A 24885-nucleotide genomic window follows, 5' to 3' on the forward strand; every position below is an offset into this window, starting at 1 on the left:
GGCAATGGACATGCGCGACGCTCTCTCCAGGGTCCAAGTACTGGCAGGATCATGCGCAGAAAAGCGGCTGAAGCACGTCTGGAAGTCAGAGCATGCGCATTGTCACTAAAGGGTGTGATGGACAGTGAGCATGCGTACCTTATCTGAAGTTGCTAAAGTGAAATGGAACATGCGTAATTTACCTTCTTGAATAAGGGGCGGGAGGGGTGGTGGTGCAGCCACAGCAAAGCTGTTTAAGGAACATGCGCACTCGTTCTTGGTAGCTTCTGAGTGTTGCAAGTAAGCATGCGCATATGGGAGGGTTGGTCTAAAGTTTGAACGCGATCGAAACCGCGGGCCGAGGGCTGTTAGTGAGTGGGGCTGATGGTGGGCTCCTGGGGCTGGTGGGAGAAGGGGAAAGTCTTTGGCTTTTCAATTTACTGGTTCAGTAGCCTTGGGAAACTCAGGTAATCCTTTCTCAATCTCCTTGGCTAAAATTTCAAACCCTACTTTGTCAAGTTTGAAATTTTAAGAAAACCAGCTAGCTCAGAAGCCAGTGCTCCATAAACCTGGTGAGGAGGGTTTGGGTTTGGGATTTTGTATGGGGGGTAGTTTGTTGTGGGGATTTATTGTTTGTTTGTTTGTTTTTGCATTGAGGGAGGGCGTGCCAGTATTGGGGATTTGAACTCCACCTTAAGCCTTCTCTAGGGTTATTTTTACTCACAGCTGGTGTTCTATCACTTGAGCCATGAGCCATACCTCCAATCCAGCATTTTGCTAATTCATTGGAGATGGATCCTCTAGGACTTTTCTGCCCTAGCTAGTTTTCAACTATGAACTTCTAGATCTCAGCCTCCTGAGCCACTGACGCCCAGCCTACTAATTTCTTTGTTAAAAATAGTAAAGATTGGGGCCTAGGATGGTGGCTCAATGGTAGAGTGCTTGTATTGCACGCATGAGGCCCTCGGTTCGATTCCTCAGCACCACAGAAGCAGAAAAAGCCCGAAGTGGCACTGTGGCTCCAGTGGTAGAGTGCTAGCCTTGAACTGAAGAGCTGAGGACAGTGCGCAGGCCACAACCGACAAAAATAAATAAATAAATAAGATCAGACCCAGTGCCTGCGGTTTATGCCTGTAATCCTACAATCACTGTTCTAAGCCAGTCCTGGCAGGAACGTACATAAGGCTGTTATCTCCAATTAGCCACCAAAACAAAACAAAACAAAAAACTGGAAATAGAACAGTAGCCTTAGGCAAACGAGCTCAGGGACACCACCTTAGCCTTGAATTCAAGCCCCAGTACTGGTACCCTACCCCAGCCCCCCCCCCCTCCACCCCCATCTACTTTAGTCTTATAGCTCAATCATTGCTGTATTAACTGAACTAAATGAGTCCTTTTTATTATTAGTTGGGTAGGGAGGACTGCGAATGTGGCTTTAGTGGTAGAGTGCTTGCCTAGCATACATGAAGCCCTGGGTTCGATTCCTCAGTACCACAGAAACAGGAAGAGTCTCTGGCTCAAGTAATAGAGTGCTAGACTTGATCAAAAGAAATTCAGGGACAGTACCCAGGCCCTGAGCTCAAGTCCCAGGACTGGCAATAAATAAATAAATAAATAAATTTGGGGGGTGTTGGTTGTGACTTGAACTCAGGGCCTAGGTGCTGTCCTTGAGTCTCTTTGTGCTCAAAGCTAGCACTCTACCACTTGAGCTGCAATACCACTTCTGATTTTTGAATGGTTAACTGGAGAAAGAGTCTCACAAGGGCTTTCTTCCCAGGCTGGCTTCAAACCTATATCCTCATATCTCAGCCTCTTGAATAGCTAGGATTACAGGTGTGAGCCACAGGCACAGGTATGAGCCCTTCTTATTAATCTTATAACCAGGTCAGAAAGGTGACTGGTGGAAAGAAAAAAGTCATTACTTAGAACATAAAAATATTGTTAACCATATGTAAAGTTGTTGAGCTAATATCTTGCTTTCCTTTTTGTGGGGGGGCGGGGTGGGGGTCCATCATGGGGCTTGAACTCTGGGCCTGGGCGCTGTCCCTCAGCTCTTTAGCTCAAGGCTAGCGCTCTACCACTTGAGCTACTGTGCCACTTCCAGTTTTCTGGTGGTTTATTAGAGATAAGAGTTTCACGGACTTTCCTGCCTGAGCTGGCTTTGAACCTCAATCCTCAGATCTCAGCCTCCTGAGAAGCTAGGATTACAGGCGTGAGCCACCAGTGCCCCGCTTCTTGCTAGCTTGCTTTTGTCAGTCATGCGGCCTGAACTCTGGCCCTGGGCGCTATCCCTCAGCTCTTCAGCTCAAGGCTGGCGCTTTACCACTTGAGCCACAAGCGTCACTTCTGGCTTTTTCTGCTTATGGGGTGCTGAGAAATTGAACCCAGGGCCTCATGCATGCTAGGCAAGCACTCTATCACTGAGCCACCTTCCCAGCTCCTTTAAGCTAATTTTTTTTTTTTTTTTTTTTTGGATCCAGTCGTGGGGCCTGAACTCTGGGCCTGGGCGCTGTCCCTCAGCTCTTCAGCTCAAGGCTAGCGCTCTACCACTTGAGCCACAGTGCCACTTCCGGCTTTTTTCTTTTTGCTTATGTGGTGCTGGGGAATCAAACCCAGGGCCTCAGGCATGCAAGGCAAGCGCTCTTACCACTGAGCCACCTTCCCAGCCCCTAAGCTAATTTGTTTTGTGAAATGTGTACACTAATTCCTTCCGCCAGCATCTTTTATTTTCATATTTAGAAAATCAGTGAGTTCAAATCAGAGTTTTGAAAAATAATGAGCTGGCCTGGGAATGTGGCTCAGTGATAGAGTGCTTGCCTAGCATGCATGAGGCCCTGGGTTCAATTCCTCAGTACCACATAAACAGAAATAGCTGGAAGTAGGGGACTGGGAGGGTGGTTCAGTGGTAGAGCGCTTGCCTTGCATGCCTGAGGCCCTGGGTTCGATTCCTCAGCACCACATAAGCAAGAAGAAAAAAGCCGGAAGTGGCGCTGTGGCTCAAGTGGTAGGGTGCTAGCCTTGAGCTGAAGAGCTAAGGGACAGTGCCCGGGCCCAGAGTTCAGGCTCCATGACCGACCCCCACCCCCCCAAAAAAAAAAGCTGGAAGTGGCACTGTGGCTCAAGTGGTAGAGTGCTAGCCTTGAGCAAAACAAGCTCAAGGACAGTGCCCAGGCCCTGAGGTCAAGCCCCAGGACTGGCAAAACAGAAACAAAAACCAAAAACACCAGCTGTGTATGAATAGATTTGAGTACAGAAAATCTCAAAGCAAAATAAAGAACTTTAAACATCATATCTATTTCATTTGCAACACTAAATTCATATATACCATATTGTTATTGATGTATAATTGAAACATGACATATTATTCTTTTTTTGTTTTGTTTTGTTTTGTTTGCAGGTCATAGGACTTGAACTCTGGACCTGGGCACTGTCCCTGAGCTTCTTTTGCTCAAGACTAGCACTTTACCACTAGAACCACCCCGTTCTACTGCGGCTTTTTTTTGGTGCCTAATTGAAGAGAAGTCTCATGGACTTTCTTGCCCTAGCTGGTTTTGAACCATGATCCTCATATCTTAGCCTTCTAAGTAGCTTGGATTACAGGTATGAGCCACAGCCACTAGCACCCAGCTGTTTGTTCTTATTCGTAATGTAGTGATTCTTTTTGTTTGTGTGTTGCTTGAAAGCAGGGCCTGGACACTGTCTCTGGCCTTTTTAGTGCTCAAGGTTTGTGCTCTACTACTTAAGCCATAGCTCAACTCTGGTATTTTGGTGGTTAATTGGAGATATAGTCTCACAAACTTTGCATGCCTAGGCTGGCTTAGAACCTCAATCCTCAGATCCCTGCCTCCTAAGTAGCAAGGATTACAGGTGTGAGCCACCAGTGCTCTACTGTAGTAATTCTTAAATCTGTATTTTTTTTTCTATTTCAGATTGCTGACCTTTTTTGAGGGAATAGGCGTGGTTTGTGGCCCAGCATGTCAATAGTAACAGTGCAACTTGGTCAGTGTGGCAACCAGATTGGTTTTGAAGTGTTTGATACTTTATTTAGTGATTCACACTGTTCCCAGGCACTCTGCTCTAAGAGAGAGAATGAAACATACCAAGCATCTTGCAAAGAAAGATTCTTCAGGGAAGAGGAAAATGGAGGTATGTGTGGTCTACAGTGTCTCTTTTACTCTGACATAAACCTCTTCAAAGTCTGGCCCTCTACAGGTATCTGAAGCTCATCCCTTCCTACGGCACTAAGGAATGAGCTTGTTCTTGGCCCTTTAATCCTTTTCTTTTCAGGCTATTCCATTAAACCTAGGGCCTCACATAGGCCTAGCAAATGCTCTGCCATTAGGCTCTCATCCATATTCCTTACATACTTTTATTTCTATGTTTAACAAGTTAGGGTTCTCTAGGTACATACACTTACTCCATTCTAGTATGTGAGCATAGTTAGATCTCATCAACTTAAACCAGCAAGGAAGAGTTGTCTTTGCCTTTCAAACAGGATCTCAAAGGAGAACCCGGACTATTCTGCCCCCAACAATGACACTGAAGCTACTTTAAGTTTCCAGTTGGCCTTCTAATTACTCTGCTTTTCTTCGCTACTTTGAAATTCCTTATCCTTAGCCTCTGAACTTTTCTTCTCCACTATACTGTATCTCAGACTCTCCTTTTCCTCATATAAGTAATTCTTTCTGGATAACTATAGTCATTAAAAATTTGCTAGGTTTTGGGCTGGGAAGGTGGCTCAGTGGTAGAGCGCTGGCCTTGCATGCATGAGGCCCTGGGTTCGATTCCTTAGTACCACATAAGCAAAAAAGAAAAAAGCCAGAAGTGGTGCCATGACCAGACCCCAAAAAAAAATTGCTAGGTTTTATACCAGTGACTTCTGGACTTATAGCTCAGCCTCTCTTCCAGGGTATAGATTGATCAGTGCACACAATATGTCCACAACCAAAGTATTCATTATCTTGCCTTTAAAGCTTGCACCCTGGCTGAGTATAGTGGCACTGTGGCTCAAGTGGTAGAGCGCTAGCCTTGAGCTGAAGAGCTCAGGGACAGCACTCAGGCCCAGAGTTCAGGCCCCACGGCTAACCAAAAAAAAAAAAAAAAAAAAAATCTCACAGGGATTTTTCAGTTTGGACTAGCTTCAAACCATGATCCTTAGATCTCAGCCTCCTGAATAGCTAGGATTACAGGTATGAGCCTGGCACTTTTAAATTGTATTTATTTGTGTTATTTTTTTCTTTTTTGGTTGGTGTGGGGCTTAAATTTGGGGCCTGGGCACTGTCTCTGAGCTTTTTTGCTCAAGGATAACATTCTACTACTTTGAACCATGGCTGCTTGAGATTTTTCTGCTAGTATGTCATTTGCCTCAATGATAAAGTTCCCAGTTTTGGGTTTTTTTTAATATTGCCTTCAAGGATTTCTAGGATCTGAGTCTTGCTTGCTTTCTACCCCTGTCTGTCACTTCTTCACTAACTTCTGTGGCAACAACTGTGAGCTGAGCATTATGATCATTATATTTTGTACCTCTAATTATGCTGTTCATTAGGTATAGATTCATTTTCAGTCATGCTGCACTGTGATTAGTGCTAATATCTTTTTTTTTTTGGGGGGGGGGTTGGTCGTGGGGCTTGAACTCTGGGCTTGGGCACTGTCCCTGCACTCTTCAGCTCAAGGCTAGCACTCTACCACTTAAGCCACAGCGCCACTTCTGGTTTTCTAGTGGTTTATTGGAGATAAGAGTCTCACTGACTTTCCTGCCTGGGCTGGCTTTGAACCGTGATCCTCAGATCTCAGCCTCCTGAATAGCCAGGATTACAAGCATGAGCCACTGGCGCCCGGCTAGTGCTAATATCTTTTATCTCTCCCTAGAGTCCTTCTAGGGCTGGCTTGTGGCCATTTTCATCTCTATATGTCCAGCATAGTGCATGGCACATTGTAAACATCCAATTGATGTCGGCACATCCAACCCATGTGGCCCTTTTATTTTATTTTATTTTGGTTGTGAGGCTCAAACTCAGGGCCTGGATGCTGCCCCTGAACCTCTCTATGCTCAAGAATAGTGGTCTACTACTTGAGCCACAGCACCACTTCCAGCTTTTTCTGTTTTTGTGGTACTGAGGAATTGAACCCAGGGCTTCATGCATGCTAGGCAAACACTCTAAGTCACATTCCCAGCCCTGACTGATCTTTTTGTCCCCAGTTCCTGAGGCTTACTTTCTGGACCTTAAGGCTGGAGATAACAGCTCAATGACCTAGAACTTTGCTCTGTGTAACCCAGATATAACAAAAGACTTTTTGTTTTCCTTTTTCAGTTCCAATTGCCCGGGCTGTGCTTGTTGACATGGAACCTAAAGTTATCAATCAGACACTATCCAAGGCTGCCCAGTCTGGCCAATGGAAGTATGGCCAGCATTCATGCTTCTATCAAAAACAAGGTTCTGGAAACAACTGGGCCTACGGGTAAGAATAATTCTTCATGGTTTTCAGTTTTAGCAACAGCTGCATAGTCAGTAGACAAAGTAATTTTAACTGTATATGTTGATACTTTGAGCATATAATCTTGGGATTGCTATTTTAAAATTTAGGATTTACAGCCAACGACAAATGCTGGAGGGGATGTGGAGAAAGAGGAACCCTATTACACTGCTGGTGGGAATGTACACTTATACAACCACTTTGGAAAGCAGTCTGGAGGGTCCTTAGAAAGCTAAAGATTGACCTCCCTTACGACCCAGTCATACCACTTCTAGGCATCTACCCTGAACAACAGGAACCAATATACAAGGACACGTGCACCTCCATGTTTATTGCAGCACTGTTCGCAATAGCTAGGATATGGAAACAACCTAGGTGCCCCACCACAGATGAATGGATCCAAAAATTGTGGTATCTATACACAATGGAATATTATGCAGCCATTAGAAATGACAAAATAATGGCATTTGCAGGGAAATGGATGGAGCTAGAAGGAATCATGTTGAGCGAGGTAAGCCAAGAACGAAGAGACAAACGGTACATGGTCTCCCTCATAAGTGGATGCTAAATCCAAAAGGTTAGGTGATACGACAAAACTAACAGGACTTAAGAAACAAAGAACTCCCGCTCATCTGGTTGAACCACTACTAAATATCCTCATGCTGCTGATCACAAATATGGTATATAACATGTGAACACTGTTATATATTACAGACTGTGGTAGACAATTTGCTCCAGGGAAGTTAGAATGAACTTGTGACTTTGAAATTATGTAATCATTTAATCACAATCAAAAAAAAAAAAGAACCTCGGGGAAGGGAGGGAGGGAGGGGATGGTAGGGGGAAAACAATGGAGGGGGTAACAATGTTCAAGAGGAAGTGTACTCATAATCTCACTCATGTAACTGTAACCCTCTGTATAGTAGCTTTACAATAAAAAAAAAATAAAAATAAAAATTAAAAAAAAAAAGAAAAAAAAAAAATTTAGGATTTAGGGGCTGGGAAGGTGGCTCCATGGTAGAGCGCTTGCCTTGCATGCATGAGGCCCTGGGTTCAATTCCTCAGCACACATGTGCAAAAAAGAAAAAAGCCGGAAGTGGCGCTGTGGCTCTAGTGGTAGAGCACTAGCTCTTCAGCTGAGGGATAGCACCCAGGCCCAGAGTTCAGGCCCCACGACCGGACCAAAAAAATAAATAAATAAATAAAATAAAATAAAATTTAGGATTGAGGGGCTAGGAATGTGGCTTAGTGGTAGAGTGCTAGCCTTGAGCAAAATTAGCTCAGGGACAGTGCCTAGGCCTTGAGAAGAATAAGAGGAAGAGGAAGAAGAGGCAGAAGAGGAGGAAGAAGAAGAGGAGGAGAAGGAGGAAGAGGAAGAAGAGGCGGAAGAGGAGGAAGAAGAAGAAGAGGAGGAGAAGGAAGAGGAGGAGAAGGAGGAAGAGGAAGAAGAGGAGAAGAAACTCTAATCTCTGACTGTGTCTCAAATATGAGCTAATGAAGAACAATGATCCCTGGCAGCAGGATTTGTCATCTTCTTCGCTGTGTGTTTGAAACTAATTTATCAGCATAATATCTATCTGCCACATATTCCTTTAGGCAGTTATTCCCATCCTAGGATTTCCTAGAGCTGCTGTCCTATAATTTTCACATAAGGGAGGCCAAGGTAAGAGAATCCTGAGTCTAAGGCCAGCCTGAATCACATAGTAAAACACTGTCTCAAACAACAACAACAACAGTAATATTCTAGGCTCCCTTCTAGAGATTTTAATTTGTATTGTGTGCATGTGCGCATGTGTGCATGTGAGCACCTGCCAGACCTGGGGCTTGAACTCAGGGCCTGGGCGCTATGCCTGAGCTTTTCTGCTCATGGCTAGTGCTCCACTTAAGCCGTAGCTCCACTTCTAGCTCTTTGTGATTAATTGGAGATAAGAGTCTCAGACTTTTCCTGCCTGGGCTGGCTTCAAACCTTGAACCTCAGATCTCAGCCTCCTAAGTAGGTAGGATTATAGCCAAGAACCACCAGTTCCCTGCTCTTAATTGCTTTTTTTTTTTTTTTTTGGGTCCGGTCATGGGGCTTGAACTCTGGGCCTGGGCGCTGTCCCTTAGCTCTTCAGCTCAAGGCTAGTGCTCTACCACTTGAGCCACAGCGCCACTTCCGGCTTTTTTCCTTTTGCTTATGTGGTGCTGAGGAATCGAACCCAGGGCCTCACCCATGCAAGGCAAGCACTCTACCACTGATCCACCTTCCCAGCCCCTCTTAATTGCTTTTTTGAAATAGACCACTTTTGTTGTTGTTGTTGTTGTTGTTGGTCATGGGGCTTGAACTCAAGGCCTGGGCCCTGACCCTGAGCTTTTTTGATCAAGGCTAGTGTTCATCTTTTTGAGCCACAGCACCACTTCCAGTTTTCTGGTAGTTCATTAGAAATAAGAGTCTCACAAGCCTGGGAAGTTGGCTCAGTGGTAGAGAGCTTGCCTTGCATGCATGAGGCCCTGGGTTCAATTTCTCAGTACCACATAAGCAGAAAAAAACCAGAAGTGGCGCTGTGGCTCAAGTGGTAGAGCGCTAGCCTTGAGCTGAAAAGCTGAGGGACAGTGCCCAGGCCCAGAGTTCAGACCCCACAACCAGACCCCCCCCCCAAAAAAAAAAAAAGTATCTCACAGATCTTCATGCTCTGGCTGGCTTTGAACCATCGTTCTCAGATCCCAGCCACCTGAGTAGCTAGGATTACAGGTGTTAACCACTGGCACGCAGCCTGAAATAGGATTTTTCTTTTCTTTTCTTTTCTTTTTTTTTTTTGGTAGGTCGTGGGGTCTGAGCTCTGGGCCTGGGCGTTGTCCCTCAGCTCTTCAGCTCAAGGTGAGTGCTCTACCACTTGAGCCACAGAACCACTTCTGGCTTTTTCTGCTTATGTTGTGCTGAGGAATTGAACCCAGGGCCTCGTGCATGCAAGGCAAGCACTCTACTACTGAGACACTTTCCCAGCCCAGGATTTACTTTTCTTTTTCTTTTATTTTAATTTCAATTTTTTATTTTTTTGTCGGTCGTGGGGTTTGAACTCTGGGCCTGAGTGCTGTCCCTCAGCTCTTCAGCTCAAGGCTAGTGCTCTACCACTTGAGCTACAGTACCACTCCAGGATTTACTTTTCTAATAGATCTATTTACATTAACTATATTTAACTTATATATTTTAAAATTTGCCAAGTCAGTACATCTATACCCACTATAAAAGCTAGTTTACGGGCTGGGAAGGTGGCTCAGTGGTAGAGTGCTTGTCTCGCATGCGTGAGGCCCTGGGTTCCATTCCTTAGCACCAGATAAACAGTAAAAGCCAGAAGTGGTGCTATGGCTCAAGGGGTAGAGCATTGGCCTTGAGCTTAAAAGCTCAGGGACAGCGCCCAGGCCTAGAGTTCAAACCCCACAACCTACCAAAAAAAAAAAAATCTATCCAGACTTTTTCCTGTGCATTATATCTCTCTGGTTAAACTGAAAGGTGTTTGTGTGTGTTCTTTTGCTGTTGCACAGTTACTCTGTCCATGGACCCAGGCATAGAGAATCTATAATGGACTTAATCCAGAAGGAAGTAGAGAAGTGTGACTCTTTGAGTGGCTTTTTTGTCATCATGAGTATGGCTGGGGGCACAGGATCAGGGCTGGGAGCCTTCCTTACACAGAATTTTCAAGATCAGTACCCACACTCTTTGAAAATGAATCAGATTATATGGCCTTATGAAACTGGTGAGGTAAGAATTTATTAATTGGAAATGTTATGTTTTCTATTCTTTGCAGTTGAGATGAATATAAGTAAAAGTGAATCTCCTTTTTTTGGAAATGTTGTCATAGTTTCAGGAGTAATTATACAACATAAGATGATATCAGGCTTAAATTTTTCCAAACATATGAGGTGTCCTTGTTTTTAAGTCATTTTTACTTTGCTTATGCTTTTTTAAAATCTGTTTGTATTAGCATACAGTCTTACTATATAGTCTAGGGTAACCATAAACTCAAATGCTCCTTCCTTAGCTTCCTAAATGCTGGGATTACAGATGTGGACCACCACATTTGGGTGAAATATTCTGTTTTTTCAAATTCCATAGATGATGGCTGGGAACATACTTCCTTGGTAGAGCATGTGCTTATTAGAATGTACAAGGCCCAAGTCTCAATCTCTAGCACCAAAACTAAAATAAAAATCCCAAACATGATTATGCTTATTCTCTAAGAATACATTTGTGAGTTAGTCCTTCTGTCTAAATGTCCAGCCTTTAAATGGTTTTTAAACTGGGTGCTGGCAATTCATGCCTATAATCCTAGCTACTGAGGAGGCCGAGATCTGAGGATCACAGTTTAAAGCCAGCCTGGATAGGAAAGTCCTTATTGCATATGAGTTACCATACTAAAGTGCTTGTGCTATGATACTTGTGTTATATTGTTCATCTTTGTAATTCTAAGAGGCTAATGTAACTGTTATCCCCAAGGGTACAGGCAGGATGCAAGTGCAAGGGCCCTTGCCTCGCAAGCAGCAGCTAGAAGTAACAGCCAGGAATGAATCTGAATATGATATCTGGAGAATCTCAACCACTTTTCTCTCTTGCCTTTCTTCTCATTGGCATTTTTCTGTCCAGGTCATTGTTCAGAACTACAACTCCGTTTTGACCCTCTCTCACTTGTACCGATCTTCAGATGCCCTCCTTGTTCATGAGAATGATGCTGTCCATAAAATCTGTGCAAAGCTAATGAATATCAAGCAGATCTCCTTCAGCAGTATAAATCAAGTCCTTGCACATCAGCTGGGCGCTGTGTTCCAGCCTACTTATGCTACAGAAGGCTCACCTCACTACAGAAGAAATCCACTAGGTAGTTGTCCCCTGAGGGTTATGTGTAGGCAAATCCTATGTCCTGAAAGCCTCAAAGTTATTCTTTACTATTGCTTTCCTTCTGCCTGAAAACATACTCAATTCTCCTTCACCTCAAAAACCTTTCTTCAGACCTCTTTGTATCTCTGAACTATCTAACTGAAAAGTCTTAAAGAAATTGCTGACTGGGGCAAGTGGCTGGCCAGTAGTACTTCCTCTTCCCCTCCCCCACCCCAACTCCTCCTGTAGTGCCTAAGATCAAACCCAGGATCTTACACATGTTGGGCAAGCACCTTATGGTGGCAGCTGGTGCTGCTAAAAGTCAAGCCTGGGATGGAACCCCATAGAACCCCATAGTAGACTGCTTGCCTAGCATGTTGGATCACCAGCACTGAAGGGGGAGGGGGGAGTGGCGTGGGAGGATGATTCGCAGAAAACAGAGAATGAGAGAGAGGGAGAGAGAGTAAATTGACTATAGTGACACATGCCTGTAATCCCAGTATCTTAGAGAATGAATAGGAGGATTGTGAATTTGATGCTAGATTGGGCCCATAAAGAAATCCTGTCTCAAAAATGAAAAGAAAGGCCAGGCGCTGGTGGCTCATGTCTGTAATCCTAGCCACTCAGGAGGCTGAGATCTGTGGATCCTAGTTCAAAGCCAGCCCAGGCAGGAAAGTCTGTGAGACTCTTCTCTCCAATAAACCACCGGAAAACCAGAAGTGGTGCTGTGGTTCAAGTGGTAGAGTGCTTACTTTGAATAGTGCAGGGATAGCGCCCAGGCCCAGAGTTCAATCCCCCCCCCCCAAAAAAAAAATTAAAAAGGAAACGAAGGTATGGAAAGAGGGAGAGGGAAAGAAGGAAGAGAAAGGAGAAAACCTTATAACATGCAGTCTTAGGTGAAAGGAAGTGTCAACGACAGTTCCTAAAGATTTCTTTCTGTGTTTCTTAGGCTGGCCTCAAATTCTTGGGCTTATAAGATTCTCTGGTCTCAGCCTTGGAAGAAGCTGGGACCACAGGCATGTGTCACCATGCCCGGCTCTTTTTTGTTAGTGGTGGTGGTGGTAGTGGTAGTGGTAATGGTTTGATCACTGAGTTCCATCCCAGCCTCCAGCAGGTTTTGATTATGATTTAATCAGATTACATAAATAAAAGGTCTACAGAAATTGTTAAAGGAAGATTTAATGAACACAGAATGACAAAAGCATATTAGCTCTTGTGCTTTCTTTGTTTTCCTGGAGTTTAGCTCGGTATTCATTCACATTTCTAGTTACTCAGCTTCTAAATTCTAATTTCCTTTTAGGCAAAAGTGTGTTTTTGTACTTGTGCTAAAATGAAGCAGCATGTACTTATAATAAACATTATCTCTGACATTGTATTATTTTAATGCTAAGCAATTTTGGCCTTGGAGAAAACACATTTGACCCAGATTTTGAAAGAAAATCAAATCTTGATTGTGTATAATAGACCAATGGCATACATGTGGAGTAAATTTTAGTTCACTTTTTCCCTCCCTTTACAGGAGACTTGATGGAGAGCTTAGTTCCCCATCCAGAATTCAAGATGCTGGGTATTCGTAACATTCCTCAAATGTCTGAGAACTCTCTGGCATACAGCACATTTACTTGGGCTGGCCTCCTCAAGCACTTGAGACAGATGCTCATTTCTAACGCCAAAATGGAAGAAGGTAAAGGGTATTTAAAAGTATGCAACCCAGGGCTGGGAATGTGGCTTAGTGGTAGAGTGCTTGTCTAGTATGCATGAAGCCCTGGGTTCAATTCCTCAGCTGGAAGTGCCACAGGGGCTTAATTGGTAGAGTGCTAGCATTGAGCAAAAGAAGCTCAGGGACTGTGCCCAGGCCCTGAGTTCAAGCCCCAGGATTGGCAAAACAAAAGAAAAATTAAAAAAGAAAAAAAGATGTATGCAGCCCACAGGCTGGAAAAATGCCTGATTCAAACAACAGTTTTGAATGTGACTTGGCCTGGGCCAGCTGGAATAAGGTTCCTTCTTCCAGCCTCAGAGCCCCTGGGAGACTCACCAGGACCTCAAGGAGGATTTCTTGTCATTTCCTGACATATGGCTTTCCCGATTTTTATTTTAATTGAAGTAATACATGAACATAGTTTTAACAGTCAAGCAGTTAAACTCATTTAAGGGCTAGGGATAAAGCTCAGTAGTGTGCTTTGCTTGCAGGAGGTTCTTGACTTCATCCACAGCCCTGCCAAAAAAACATTCTTTTTAAAACCCAGAGTTCATTTAAGTGTATACTTAAATGCACACATTACAGTTGGGCGCTGGTGGCTCACACCTGTAATCCAAGCTACTGAGGAGGCTGAGATCAGAGAATCACAGTTTGAAGCCAGCCCGGGCAGAAAAGTCTGTGAGACTCATATCTCCAATAAACTACTCAGAAAAGGCTGGAAGTGGCGCTGTGGCTCAAGTCATATAGAGTGCCAGCCTTGAGCAAAAGGAGCTCAGGGTCTGGGCACTGTCCCTGAGCCCCAGGACTAGGGGGAAAAAGTGTTTTCTTTCTTTCCTTCTTTATCTTCCTTTCTTCACTCCTTCCCTCCCTCCCTCCCTCCCTCCCTCCCTCGTTCCCTCCCTCCCTCCCCCCCCCCTCTTTCTTTCTTCCTTGTTTTTCTCTTCTTTCTTTGCCTACATATGTATTTATTTAATTTAGTGTTGAAGAAAGAACTTGAATAGTAGGGTTTGTGTGTGTGTGTGTGTGTGTGTGTGTGTGTGTGTGTGTGTATGCGTGTGTGTATGCGCACGCACGTGCACGCTAGTCCTGGGGCTTGATCAGGGACTGGGCACTGTCCCCAAGCTTCTTTGGCTCAAAGCTAGTACTCTATGGCTGGGAAGGTGGCTCAGTGGTAGAACGCTTGCCTTTCATGCCTGAGGCCCTGGGTTCGATTCCTCAGCACCACATAAGCAAAAAGAAAAAAGCCGGAAGTGACGCTGTGGCTCAAGTGGTAGAGCGCTAGCCTTAAGCTGAAGAGCTGAGGGACAGCGCCCAGGCCCAGAGTTCAGGCCCCACAACCGGACCCCCCCCACCCCCAAAAAAAAGCTAGTACTCTACCACTTGAACCACTTTTAGCTTTTTCTAAGTAGTTTATTGAAGCTTAAGAGTCTCATGGACTTTCCTGTCCAGTCTGGCTTCGAACCATGATCCTCAGATCTCAGCCTCCTGAATAGCTAGAATTACAGGCACTAGCCACCAGCACCTGGCTTGAATCTTGTTTTCTTAACAATTAGTAATACTACTAAGGTACATTATCACAGACTAGCAAACTACTTAATGTGTCAAGTTTTGTTTTGTTGTTTTTTTGTTTTTGTTGTACATTACTAGGGTTTGACCTTGAAGGCTTCACCTTTTCCAGTCAGGCACCCCTAACTCTATGCCAAGATACTGAGAAATATATATACATATATATATTATATATATATACATATATATATATATAATATATATATATATAGGTTCTCATTATACAGGGGGAAAAGTATTGAATTAAGCAATTACTCTGAGTCACATAGTAAATATGACCAAAGAGATTTGCATTCACTTTTGACAAGCCACAAAGTGGTACAATATGAACAAAATTATTAAATGCAGGCAAGAATCTGTGCAATGAAATTTGAGTCATGAAGCAAAAACGACTAGATCTAAGATATGCCAAGTATGATATCTGGGAGCCCATCCGTCAAATGGCCAGGCAAATCCAAACTCACACAACATGAAACCCACGTGCATCTTCAGTGTTCATTGAGTGCCCATACTGTCTCATTTAGCCAGTATTTACTGAAAGTTTCTGGGTTCTGTGCCACCATTTCAGGCTCCAGAGATACAGCAATAAATGAAAGAACAATCTCTGCTGTTGTGGAATCCCTACCTTCTATTGAAATGGTTGAAATATACATACCAAGGAATTTCAGAATGTTAAGAGACAAAAGGCTATCCTAAGGGCTTCCAGAGGGAACAAAGCAGGGGATGGGGATGTAAGCCAGTATAGTGCTTTTGCTTGACATGCACAAAGCTCTTGGTTCAAGTCTCTAAACCTGGCTACCAGTCTTTTTCCATCTAATAGAGAAGAATTTCCAAGCAGTGACCAATTTTCCCTAAAGTTCTCAGCACAGCTGTGCCTGGGGTCTCATGGGATTAGCCTTATCCTTCCTTCCTTCCTTCCTTCCTTCCTTCCTTCCTTCCTTCCTTCCTTCCTTCTCTCCTTCCCCCCTTCCCTCCTTCCCTCCCCCACTCTTTTCTTTCTCTCTCTCTTTTCTTTCTTTAAATCAGAGCATACACCTGGGAGAGAGCAGTACCCTTCCGCTTCGAGGATGGGGAAAGGTCTAGGGAGCTCCTTACTGCTCATACAGATTGTTAATTAATCCTCCTGTTTGCTGCTTTTAGAAACGCCTGGCCTGTTCCAGGACCTCCAACAGTAGTGGTAGAAGTTTCAACTTTCCTGGGTCAGGCAGTTACCAGTGGTTCATTTCCTTTCCCATTTCTAAAATTTTGTAGGTGCTTTTTTCATTCCTGTTGCTTTTTTGTGTGTGTGTTAGTACTGGGACATGAACTCAAGAGCCTGAATGTAGCTGGGTGCTGGTGGCTCACTCCTGTAATCCTAGCTACTCAGGAGGCTGAGATCTGAGGTTCACGGTTCAAAGCCAGCCCAGGCAAGGAAAGTCCAGGAGACTCTTATCTCCAATAAAACCACTAGAAAACCAGAAGTGGCGCTGTGGCTCAAGCAGTAGAGCATTTGCCTTGAACTGAAGAGCTGAGGGACAGTGCCCAAGCCCAGAGTTCAAGCCCCACAACCAACCAAAAAAAAAAAAAAAAAGCCTGAATGCTGGCCTTTAACTTTAGCTCTCAAAACTTAGCCGGATGCCAGGCACTCATGCCTATAATTCTAGCTACTCAGGAGGCTGAGATCTGAGGATCAGGGTTTGAAGCCAATCTAGGCATGAAAGTCCCTGAGAATCTTATGTCCAATAAACCACTCAGTGGCACTCTACCACTTGAGCCACAACTCTACTTCTCACTTTTTTGATGGTTAATTGACCCAGCAACTGTTAATTTTTTTTTCTTATTTACTTTTTTGTTTTTGTTTTATAGTCCTGGGGTTTGAACTCAGGGCCTGAGCACTGTCCCTGAGTTATTTTGCTCAAGGCTAGCACTCTACCACTTGAGCCAAGCAGCACTTCTGGCCTTTCTGTTTATGTGGTACTGAGCAATCGAATCTAGGGCTTCCCCGCCCCCTTATTTACTCTTTTTAAGAAATCTGTTTGTTATCTTAGTGGGAATTAGAGAATGACTGTAAACTGGTATATGTTTGTATAGTCTGTCATGTAAACTAGGAAGCACTATGTATTATTTTAGTAACATGCTATAATGCAAAGTAAAATAACAGGTTTTAATATTATGAAAGTGAATTTTCAGGCAGAGGAATGTGGCTTAGTGGTAGAGTGCTTCCCTAGCATGCACGAAGCCCTGGGTTAGATTCCTCAGTACCACATAAACAGTAAAAGTCAGAAGTGGTGCTGTGGCTCAAGTGGTAGAGTGCTAGCCTTGAGCAAAAGAAGCTCAGGAGCAGTGCCCAGGCCCTGAGTCTAAGCCCCAGGACTGGCAAAAAAAGGAAAAAGAAAGGGGATTTTCTTCGCATATGCTTATAATAGCTTATGGTTTCTGAAGTATAGTGCTGGGGTGCTGGAAATTAAAGTAGTACTTCCTGAATTTTTTTGGCTATGATACTTGTTTTTCTAGTAATACCTGTCAATATCTCATGAACACAGTGTTCCTTAGGGTAGTGTGAGACGTACCACTCTGTGTTCTCTTCCGTCAGTAAAGCAGAGTTTGCTTAGTCATATTCCCATGTGGGACTTTAGCTTGTCCAAGTTTTTTCCCAGTTAGTTATGGATACAGTTTGAACATACGAATGAAGATTTGGGGGTTTGTTTTTCACTAGGCATGGCCTTGAGTTCAAACCTCAGAACCCCTAAAAAGAAAAAAAAATCCTCAACGGGGTTTGGAAGTGCACAGTTATAAACCCATCTATTACTGGTGAGGTTGAGTGGGAAATCACTTGAGTCCATAAGATTAAGACCAACCTGGGCAACATAGTAAGACCTCATCTCAAGGGAGAAAAATAAGTCTGCCCTAGAATTTTCTGACCTGCCTCCATGGAGATTCTATTTTACTGCCTTATTCAGTGGTAAGTACCTTTATCATCCTGGAGATCCCCTTTGCCTGTCCTGTGTCATACATACATTCTGTTTGGTAGACATAGCCCCAGTTATGTGTAAGGGGGCGGGGGAGGGGAACGTCTTAAGAAGGGTAGCCCTGGCACTGGGAAGGTGGCTCAGTGGTAGAGTGCTTGCCTCGCATTCATGAGGCCCTGGGTTTGATTCCTCAGCACCACATAAACAGAAAAAGCCAGAAGTGGCACTGTGGCTCAAGTGGTAGAGTGCTAGACTTGAGCTGAAAGCTGAGGGACAGTGCCCAGGCCCAGAGTTCAGGCCCCACAACCAACAAAAAATAATAAATAAATAAATAAGAGTAGCCCTTAGCGGGTGGTGTACAGGCCAACCTCAGTGGCATTCCTCCAACAGATGAGATCTGCGTAATTGCAAAACCAGCTTAAGGCCACTGGTTTTCTTTTTGTCATCAATTCCCTTAAGCACTGTTATATCACCAATGTTCTGGAGACACAGAGAACAAAACTGAATGAAAACACACAGAGATCATCAATGCTCAGTTAAAAAATAATAGTCATCCAAAGTGAAAACAGAATAGAAAGTCTTAACCAGTTCATTCGTTATACTTTTAGTATATGCTTAAGACTGATAGGGGGCTGGAAATGTGGCTTAGTGGAAGAGTGTTTGCCTAGCATGCATGAAGCCCTGGGTTCGATTCCTCAGTACCAAATAAACAGAAAAAGCCAGAAGTGACACTGTGGCACAAGCGGTAGAGTGATAGTCTGGAGCTAAAGAAGCTTGGAACAGTGCCCAGGCTGAGGTCAAGCCCTAGGACTAGTTAAAGACAAAATACACACAAAAAAATAAAGCAGCGGGGGACTGCAAAGGTGGCTCAGTGGTAGAGCGCTTGCCTTGCATGCCTGAGGCCCTGGGTTCAATTCCTCAGCACCACATAAGCAAAAAGAAAAAAGCTGGAAATGGCGCTGTGGCTCAAGTGGTAGAGCGCTAGCCTTGAGCTGAAGAGCTGAGGGACAGACAGCTCCCAGGCCCAGAGTTCAGACCCCATGACCAGACTCAAAAATAAAATAAAAAAAAAAAAATAAAGCAAGGCACACCTATAATCCTACCTACACAGGAGGCTGAGATCTGAGTCTGAGGATGTGTGAGACTCTTATTTCCAATTATCCATAATTTCCAATTATGGCTAGACGGAAGCACTAAATCTCAAGGACGGCACTGAATTCAAGCCTCCCAACTTGCACAAGAAAAGCATAAAAGTAAAGGCCAAGCATAGTGGCACACACCTATAACCCCAGCACTTAGGAGATGAAGGCAGAAGGATCTCAGATTAGAGGCTAGCCTGGACTATATACTGAACATCCTGTGCTACATAGGTAGACCTTGCTTCAAACAAATTTAAACATTCAAGAATTATGTTTTAGAGCACTTGCTTAGGATGTCTAAGACCTTAGATTTTATCCCCAACAGTATACACACACACACACACACACACACACACACACACACACATACACACACACTAAGTAATAAGTAAATTTCTGATGGAATTTAGTCAACAGTTTTTATGTTTGTGGTATAGCTTAGTGAGAGAACATTTGCCTGCCCTGTGCAAGGCCTGGTATGGCACTTCAAAAAGAAAGAAAGAAAGAAAATATTTAGAGAAAAAGTTAACTCGTACATAGCAAATACTTACATAAAATATACATATGTGACATTTTTCTCATCATGTTCAGTGCTAATTGCTTTTATTTTCTTGCGGCAGGTATTGACTGGCAAGTACGGCCTCCTTTAGCAGGACTTCCACCTCTTGGCAAAATGTGTCTCAACAAGGAACTTCAGTTTAACACTTCCATTGCAAACTTGGTCATTCTTCGTGGTAAAGGTGTGCAAAGTGCAGATGTGGGTAAGCAGAAGTTAAGGTACTTGTACATTTGAACCATGTTAGTGTAAAGTTTTGTGTATTTTTTTTTTTTTTTGTCTGTCGTGGGGCCTGAACTCTGGGCCTGGGCACTGTCCCTGCGCTCTTCAACTCAAGGCTAGCGCTCTGCCACTGGAGGCACAGCGTCACTTCTGGTTTTCTGGTGGTTAATTGGAGATAAGAGTCTCACAGACTTTTCTGCCTGGGCTGGCTTTGAACTGAGATCCTCAGACCTCAGCCTCCTGAGTAGCTAGGATTATAGGCATGAGCCACCGGCATGAAGTTTTTTAAGTCTATAATATATATATACATGGTTTTTTTTTTTTTTTTTTTTTGCCAGCAGTAGGGCTTGAACCCAGGGCCTAGGTGCTGTCACTTAGCTTTTTTTGCTCAAGGCTAGCACTCTACCCCTTCAGCCACAGTTCCACTTCTGGCTTTTTGCTAGAGATAAGAGTCTCCTGGACTTTCCTGCCTAGGCTGGCTTTGAATTGCAATCTTCAGGTTTTAGACTTATGAGTAGTTAAGATTATAAGTATGAGCTACCAGCACATGACCTTTTTTGAATTAAAAAATCCTCCTGCCTTTGCCTACAGCCATGCTGGGATTACAAGCAAGTACCCATATACCCAAGAAACCAGCAACAATCTCTACATTCTTAGAGAAAGAAAATTAGTAGCTTCATTGTTTTAGTGTCAAAATGTAACCATCGCCAGGCTTTGGTGGCTCAAGCCTGTATCCTAGCTACTCAGGAGAGTGAGATCTGAGGAACATGGTTTGAAGCCAGTCTGAGCAGGAAAAATCTCTCTTTATCTCCAACTAACCACTAGAAAACTGGAGGTGGCGCTGTGGCTCAAAGTGTTAGAGCATTAGCTTTGAACAAAAAAGTTCAGTAACAGGGCTCAGATTCAAATCCCTATGACTACCACCACTACCACCACCAACAACAAATGTAGATGTGGCTGGGAATGTGGCTTAGTGGTAGAGTGCTTACCTAGTATGCATGAAGTCCTGGGTTTGACTCCTCAGTACCACATACACAGAAAAAGCCAGAAGTGGTGCTGTGGCTAAAGTGGTACAGTGCTAGCCTTGAGCTAAAAGAAGCTCAAGGACAGTGCCTAGGCCCTGAGTTCAAGCCCCAGGGGAAAAAAAGTAAATATCTATTGTAGGAAACTTCTCAAACTAGAATATTCATACAAGAAACTTTAAAGATGAGTGATCTTTATTGTCAGGCAAAGAAGTTTATAACTCATTGGTGAAAGGAAAATGCACAGTATGTTGCCTTGTAAGGACAAGGCCCTGAGTTCAGTGTCTAGTGCAATATTAAAAATACAATTACAGCTATATATTTTGGGCAATGAATAGAGATGATTTATCCAAAAGCAATATAATACTATTTTACAAGACAAAATAGGGCTGAGTATATCTCAGCAGAGCTCTTGCCTTGCATGAACTAGATGTTGGGTTCAATCCCCAGCACTTGCCAATAATTTATGCTGTAGTAACCCAAGCCATTAATCATATCTCTTGGAAGGTTAAGGTGGAGGAGGCAAGTTTGAGACCAGGCTGAGCTACATAGTGAGACTTCTTTTGTCTCAAAAAGCAAAATACCAAACCAAAACCCCCAAAATATAAAGTACAAAAATAAGAATGGTTCATGGTCTGGGAAGGTGGCTCAGTGGTAGAGTGCTTGCCTTGCATTCATGAGGCCTTGGGTTCAATTCCTCAGCACCACATAAGAAGAAAAGGCCGGAAGTGGCGCTATGGCTCAAGTAGTAGAGCGCTAGCCTTGAGCTGAAGAGCCGAGGGACAGTGCCCAGGCCCAGAGTTCAAGCCCCACGACCAACCAAAAAAAAGGTTCATGTTGGTTTTCCTTTTTTTTTATTAGTATATATTGTGTAAAATAATAAGAATATGACATTTTCATACTTGCATAGTAAGTACTTTCATTATATTCATATTGTCCTCTCTTTAGAGGGATTTAAAGATCCAGCTCTGTACACTTCCTGGTTAGATCCTGTTCATGCTTTCCATGTGTGGAAAACCCAGCGAGCCTTTAACAAGTATGAGAAGTCAGCAGCGCTGGTCAGCAACAGCCAGTTCTTAGTAAAGCCACTTGATATGATTGTGGGTAAAGCATGGAACATGTTTGCTTCAAAGTAAGTAAAAGACAAAGATATATCTACAAACCTTCCTAACCTTGCACAGATAATACAGTGATAAAGCACAGGGTGTGCTATGGGGCAAGCATGTCTAGTATTTGGGAGGTGTGAAGGCTGAGCCTGTGACTTCAGGCCTCATTTCCTCTTCCAGGCATTGGGGTTTACTGGAAACTATGGTGAGGATTAAATGGAATTACAACACCTGATACAGCTGGGCTCCATTGCCTCACGCCTGTAATCTTAGCAAGTCAGGAGGCTGAGGTCTGAGGATGACAGTGCAAAGCCAGCCCAGGCAAGAGCATCCATGAGACTCTTCAATTAACCACCAGAAAACCAGAAGTGACGCTGTGGCTTACACAAAACAAAACAACAACAAAACACTTGGTATATTACCTGGCTAATATGTGCTCAGTAATTATTCTATACTAACTAGTTGATTTTGGGGGGGGGGGTTTGGTCGTGGGGCCTGAACGCTGGGCCTGGGCACTGTCCCTCAGCTCTTCAGCTCAAGGCTAACGCTCTACCATTTGAGCCACAGTGCCCTTCCAGCTTTTTCTACTTATGTGGTACTGAAGAATCAAACCCAGGGCCTCATGCATGCAAGGCAAGCACTCTACCACTGAGCCACCTTCCCAGCCTATTAATTAGTATTATTACATAGATGTTGTTGACTAATTTCCTCTTTTTTTTTTTTTTTTTTTGTCGGTCATGGGACTTGAACTCTGGGCCTGGGCGCTGTCCCTCAGCTCTTCAGCTCAAGGCAAGCGCTCTACCACTTGAGCTACAGCGCCACTTCCGGTTTTCTGTGGTTTATTGGAGATAGGAGTCTCACGGTCTCTCCTGCCCAGGCTGGCTTTGAACCGCGATCCTCAGATCTCAGCCTCCTGAGTAGCTAGGATTACAGGCGTGAGCCACCAGCGCCCGGCTCTAATTTCCTTTCTAAGCCAAAGGAAATTTGAAATTTCATTATAACACAGGAACAATAGTCTTCAAAAATAAGACCTTTGTGAGAGAGGAAAAGATTCTTTTAACATACTTCTTGTCTTCTACCAACTGATAATTACTGTTAAAGTCAAATTGCTCAAAAGAGCTAGGTCTGTTTAGTGTTTCAAGTTATTCATTTACCTGTAATTGTCTATTTTACATTTTCTGTTTCTGTCTAACTTTTTTTCCTCCACTAGGGCCTATATTCATCAGTACACAAAATATGGAATTGAAGAAGAGGACTTTTTGGACAGTTTTACATTGTTAGAACAAGTTGTTACCAGTTATAGTAACCTCTGATCTTGAATAAATGGGAAAATATCCTAAGACATTTTTGAAATAAAATATTCTCAATACTTTCTCTGTCACTGAGTGTATTAAAAGTAATAAAAAATCAAATGCAGATTCCATTCTTTATACTGTACCCATCTGGGGAAATAAAGAAAACTTCAGATGGAGGATAACTACTTGTCACTTTACAAGTAAGGAGAAAATAATGGTGCTTCTGTAAGGACCCAGGTCTTTCCTGTGTTGCCTCAGCTTTTTAGAAACTCCTTGGCTCAAGGGGTTTGCTAACTCCCAAATAGCTGGTATATGCTACTGTGTCCAGCTCAAAAAAACTTTGCTGAGATGTGGGAATCCAGAAGTATCCAAGAAAAGGGAATATTCCAGGGGCTGGGAATGTGGCTTAGCGGTAGAGTGCTTGCCTAGCATGCATGAAGCTGTGGGTTTGAGTCCTCAGTACCACATAAACAGAAAAAGTAGGAAATGGTGCTGTGGTTCAAGTGATAGAGTGCTAGCCTTGAGCAAAAGAAACTCAGGGACAAGTGCCCAGGCCCTGAGTTCAAGCCCAGAACTGGCACAAAATAATAGTAAATAGGGCTGGGAAGGTGGCTGAGTGGTAGAGCACTTGCCTTGCATGCCTGAGGCCCTGGGTTCGATTCTTCAGCACCACATAAGCAAAAAGAAAAAAAGCCGGAAGTGGCACTGTGGCTCAAGTGGTAGAGTGCTAGCCTTGAGCTGAAGAGCTGAGGGACAGCGCCCAGGTCCAGAGTTCAGGCCCCACAACCGGACCCAAAAAAAAAAAAAAACAGTAAATAAAAGGGACTCTTCTGTCTGTCTATATTTTCCCTCTCTACGCCAAAAAATAAGTTCATTAAATATAAATTTTCATAGCACAGTTGCAAACTGAGTTTGGAATTGTTCTTGATACCTGAAATAAGTGCTTTGAACCACAAGGGGGAGGTATTGTCTAATGATAGTATAAACATCTATTTTGAATAGAATAAGATAAACTGGTGTTTTATGCCTGTAATCCTTGCTACTCAGGTAACTGAGACCTTGAAGATCTCAGTTCAAAGGTAGCCCAGGAAGAAAAACCTGAAGACTCCATCTTCCATTTAACCTTCCATTTAACAAAACTGTGGACTCAGTGGTAGAGGGCCAGTCATGATTTTTTAATAAGTCTAAACAACAGCATAAGGGCAGGTTTCGAGGCCTAGTACTGGCATGCAATACAAACATTTGCACACAGTTTTCCTCTCTCTTAAACTGTCTTTCTCTTTTATTTACTTATTTTTTTGTGCCAGTCCTGTGGCTTGATGGATGCTGTCCCTGAGCTGCTTTTGCTCAAGGTTAGCACTCTACCACTTCAGCCACTGCACCACTTCCAGCTTTTTCTGAGTAGTTTATTGGAAATAAGAGTCTCATGGACTTTCCTGCCCTGCTGGCTTTGAACAGTGATCCTCAGATCTCAGCCTTTATTTTTTTTTGTCGGTTGTGGGGCCTGAACTCTATGCCTGGGCGCTGTCTCTCAGCTCGTCAGCTCAAGGCTAACACTTTACCACTTGAGCCACAGCACCACTTCTGGCTTTTTCTGCTTAGGTGGTGCTGAGGAATTGAACCCAGGGCCTCATGCATACAAGGCAAGTACTCTACCACTGAGCCAACTTCCCAGTCCCAATCTCAGCTTTCTGAGTAGTTAGGATTACAGGCATGAGTCATGGGTGCCCGGCTCTATTTTATTTTATTTTTTTGCCAGTCCTGGGTCTTGAACTCAAGGCCTAGGTACTGTCCCTGAGCTTCTTTTGCGCAAGGCTGGCACTCTACCACTTGAGCACAGCACCATTTCTGGCTTTTCTGTTCATGTGGTGCTGAGGAATCAAACCCAAGGCTTCAAGCATGCTAGGCAAGCACTCTACCACTAAGCCACATCCCCAGCCCCTGGCTCTTTCTCATGAGAATAGAAGGATTGTGGCTTGAGAGGCAGCTTCAGCAGAAAAGTTCAAGAGACTCTATCTTGAAAAAAA

General features: G+C 43.7%; 1 protein-coding gene across 3 annotated transcripts; it reads left to right on the top strand.

Annotated features, from left to right (window-relative positions):
- The first annotated feature begins 155 nt into the window (after positions 1-155).
- Positions 156-22935, top strand: Tubd1 (tubulin delta 1). 3 transcript variants are annotated; one of them, XM_042692730.1, is made up of 9 exons: positions 156-173; positions 3909-4125; positions 6291-6438; positions 9976-10192; positions 11075-11306; positions 12825-12989; positions 19278-19418; positions 21406-21589; positions 22774-22935. In XM_042692730.1, the coding sequence occupies exons 2-9, from the start codon at positions 3954-3956 to the stop codon at positions 22874-22876; spliced, it is 1362 nt and encodes a 453-aa protein (XP_042548664.1). In that variant the 5' UTR covers positions 156-173; positions 3909-3953; the 3' UTR covers positions 22877-22935. The 3 variants fall into 3 exon arrangements, with proteins under 3 accessions (XP_042548664.1, XP_042548648.1, XP_042548655.1); XM_042692714.1 differs by having other exon boundaries at positions 160-350; XM_042692721.1 differs by lacking the exon at positions 156-173 and adding an exon at positions 3534-3579.
- Positions 22936-24885: the final 1950 nt, after the last annotated feature.

The sequence above is a fragment of the Dipodomys spectabilis genome, unplaced genomic scaffold, assembly GCF_019054845.1.
Source record: "Dipodomys spectabilis isolate Male_0828 unplaced genomic scaffold, ASM1905484v1 ptg000004l, whole genome shotgun sequence".
Taxonomy (NCBI): domain Eukaryota; kingdom Metazoa; phylum Chordata; class Mammalia; order Rodentia; family Heteromyidae; genus Dipodomys; species Dipodomys spectabilis.

Bases quoted from the DNA above. Each gene is read 5' to 3' on its own strand.
- Tubd1 (XM_042692730.1), top strand. From the start codon at position 3,954: ATGTCAATAGTAACAGTGCAACTTGGTCAGTGTGGCAACCAGATTGGT. The intron at 4,126-6,290 runs GTATGTGTGGTC...TTCCTTTTTCAG, and splicing joins CAGGGAAGAGGAAAATGGAG to TTCCAATTGCCCGGGCTGTG. The intron at 11,307-12,824 runs GTAGTTGTCCCC...CTCCCTTTACAG, and splicing joins CTACAGAAGAAATCCACTAG to GAGACTTGATGGAGAGCTTA.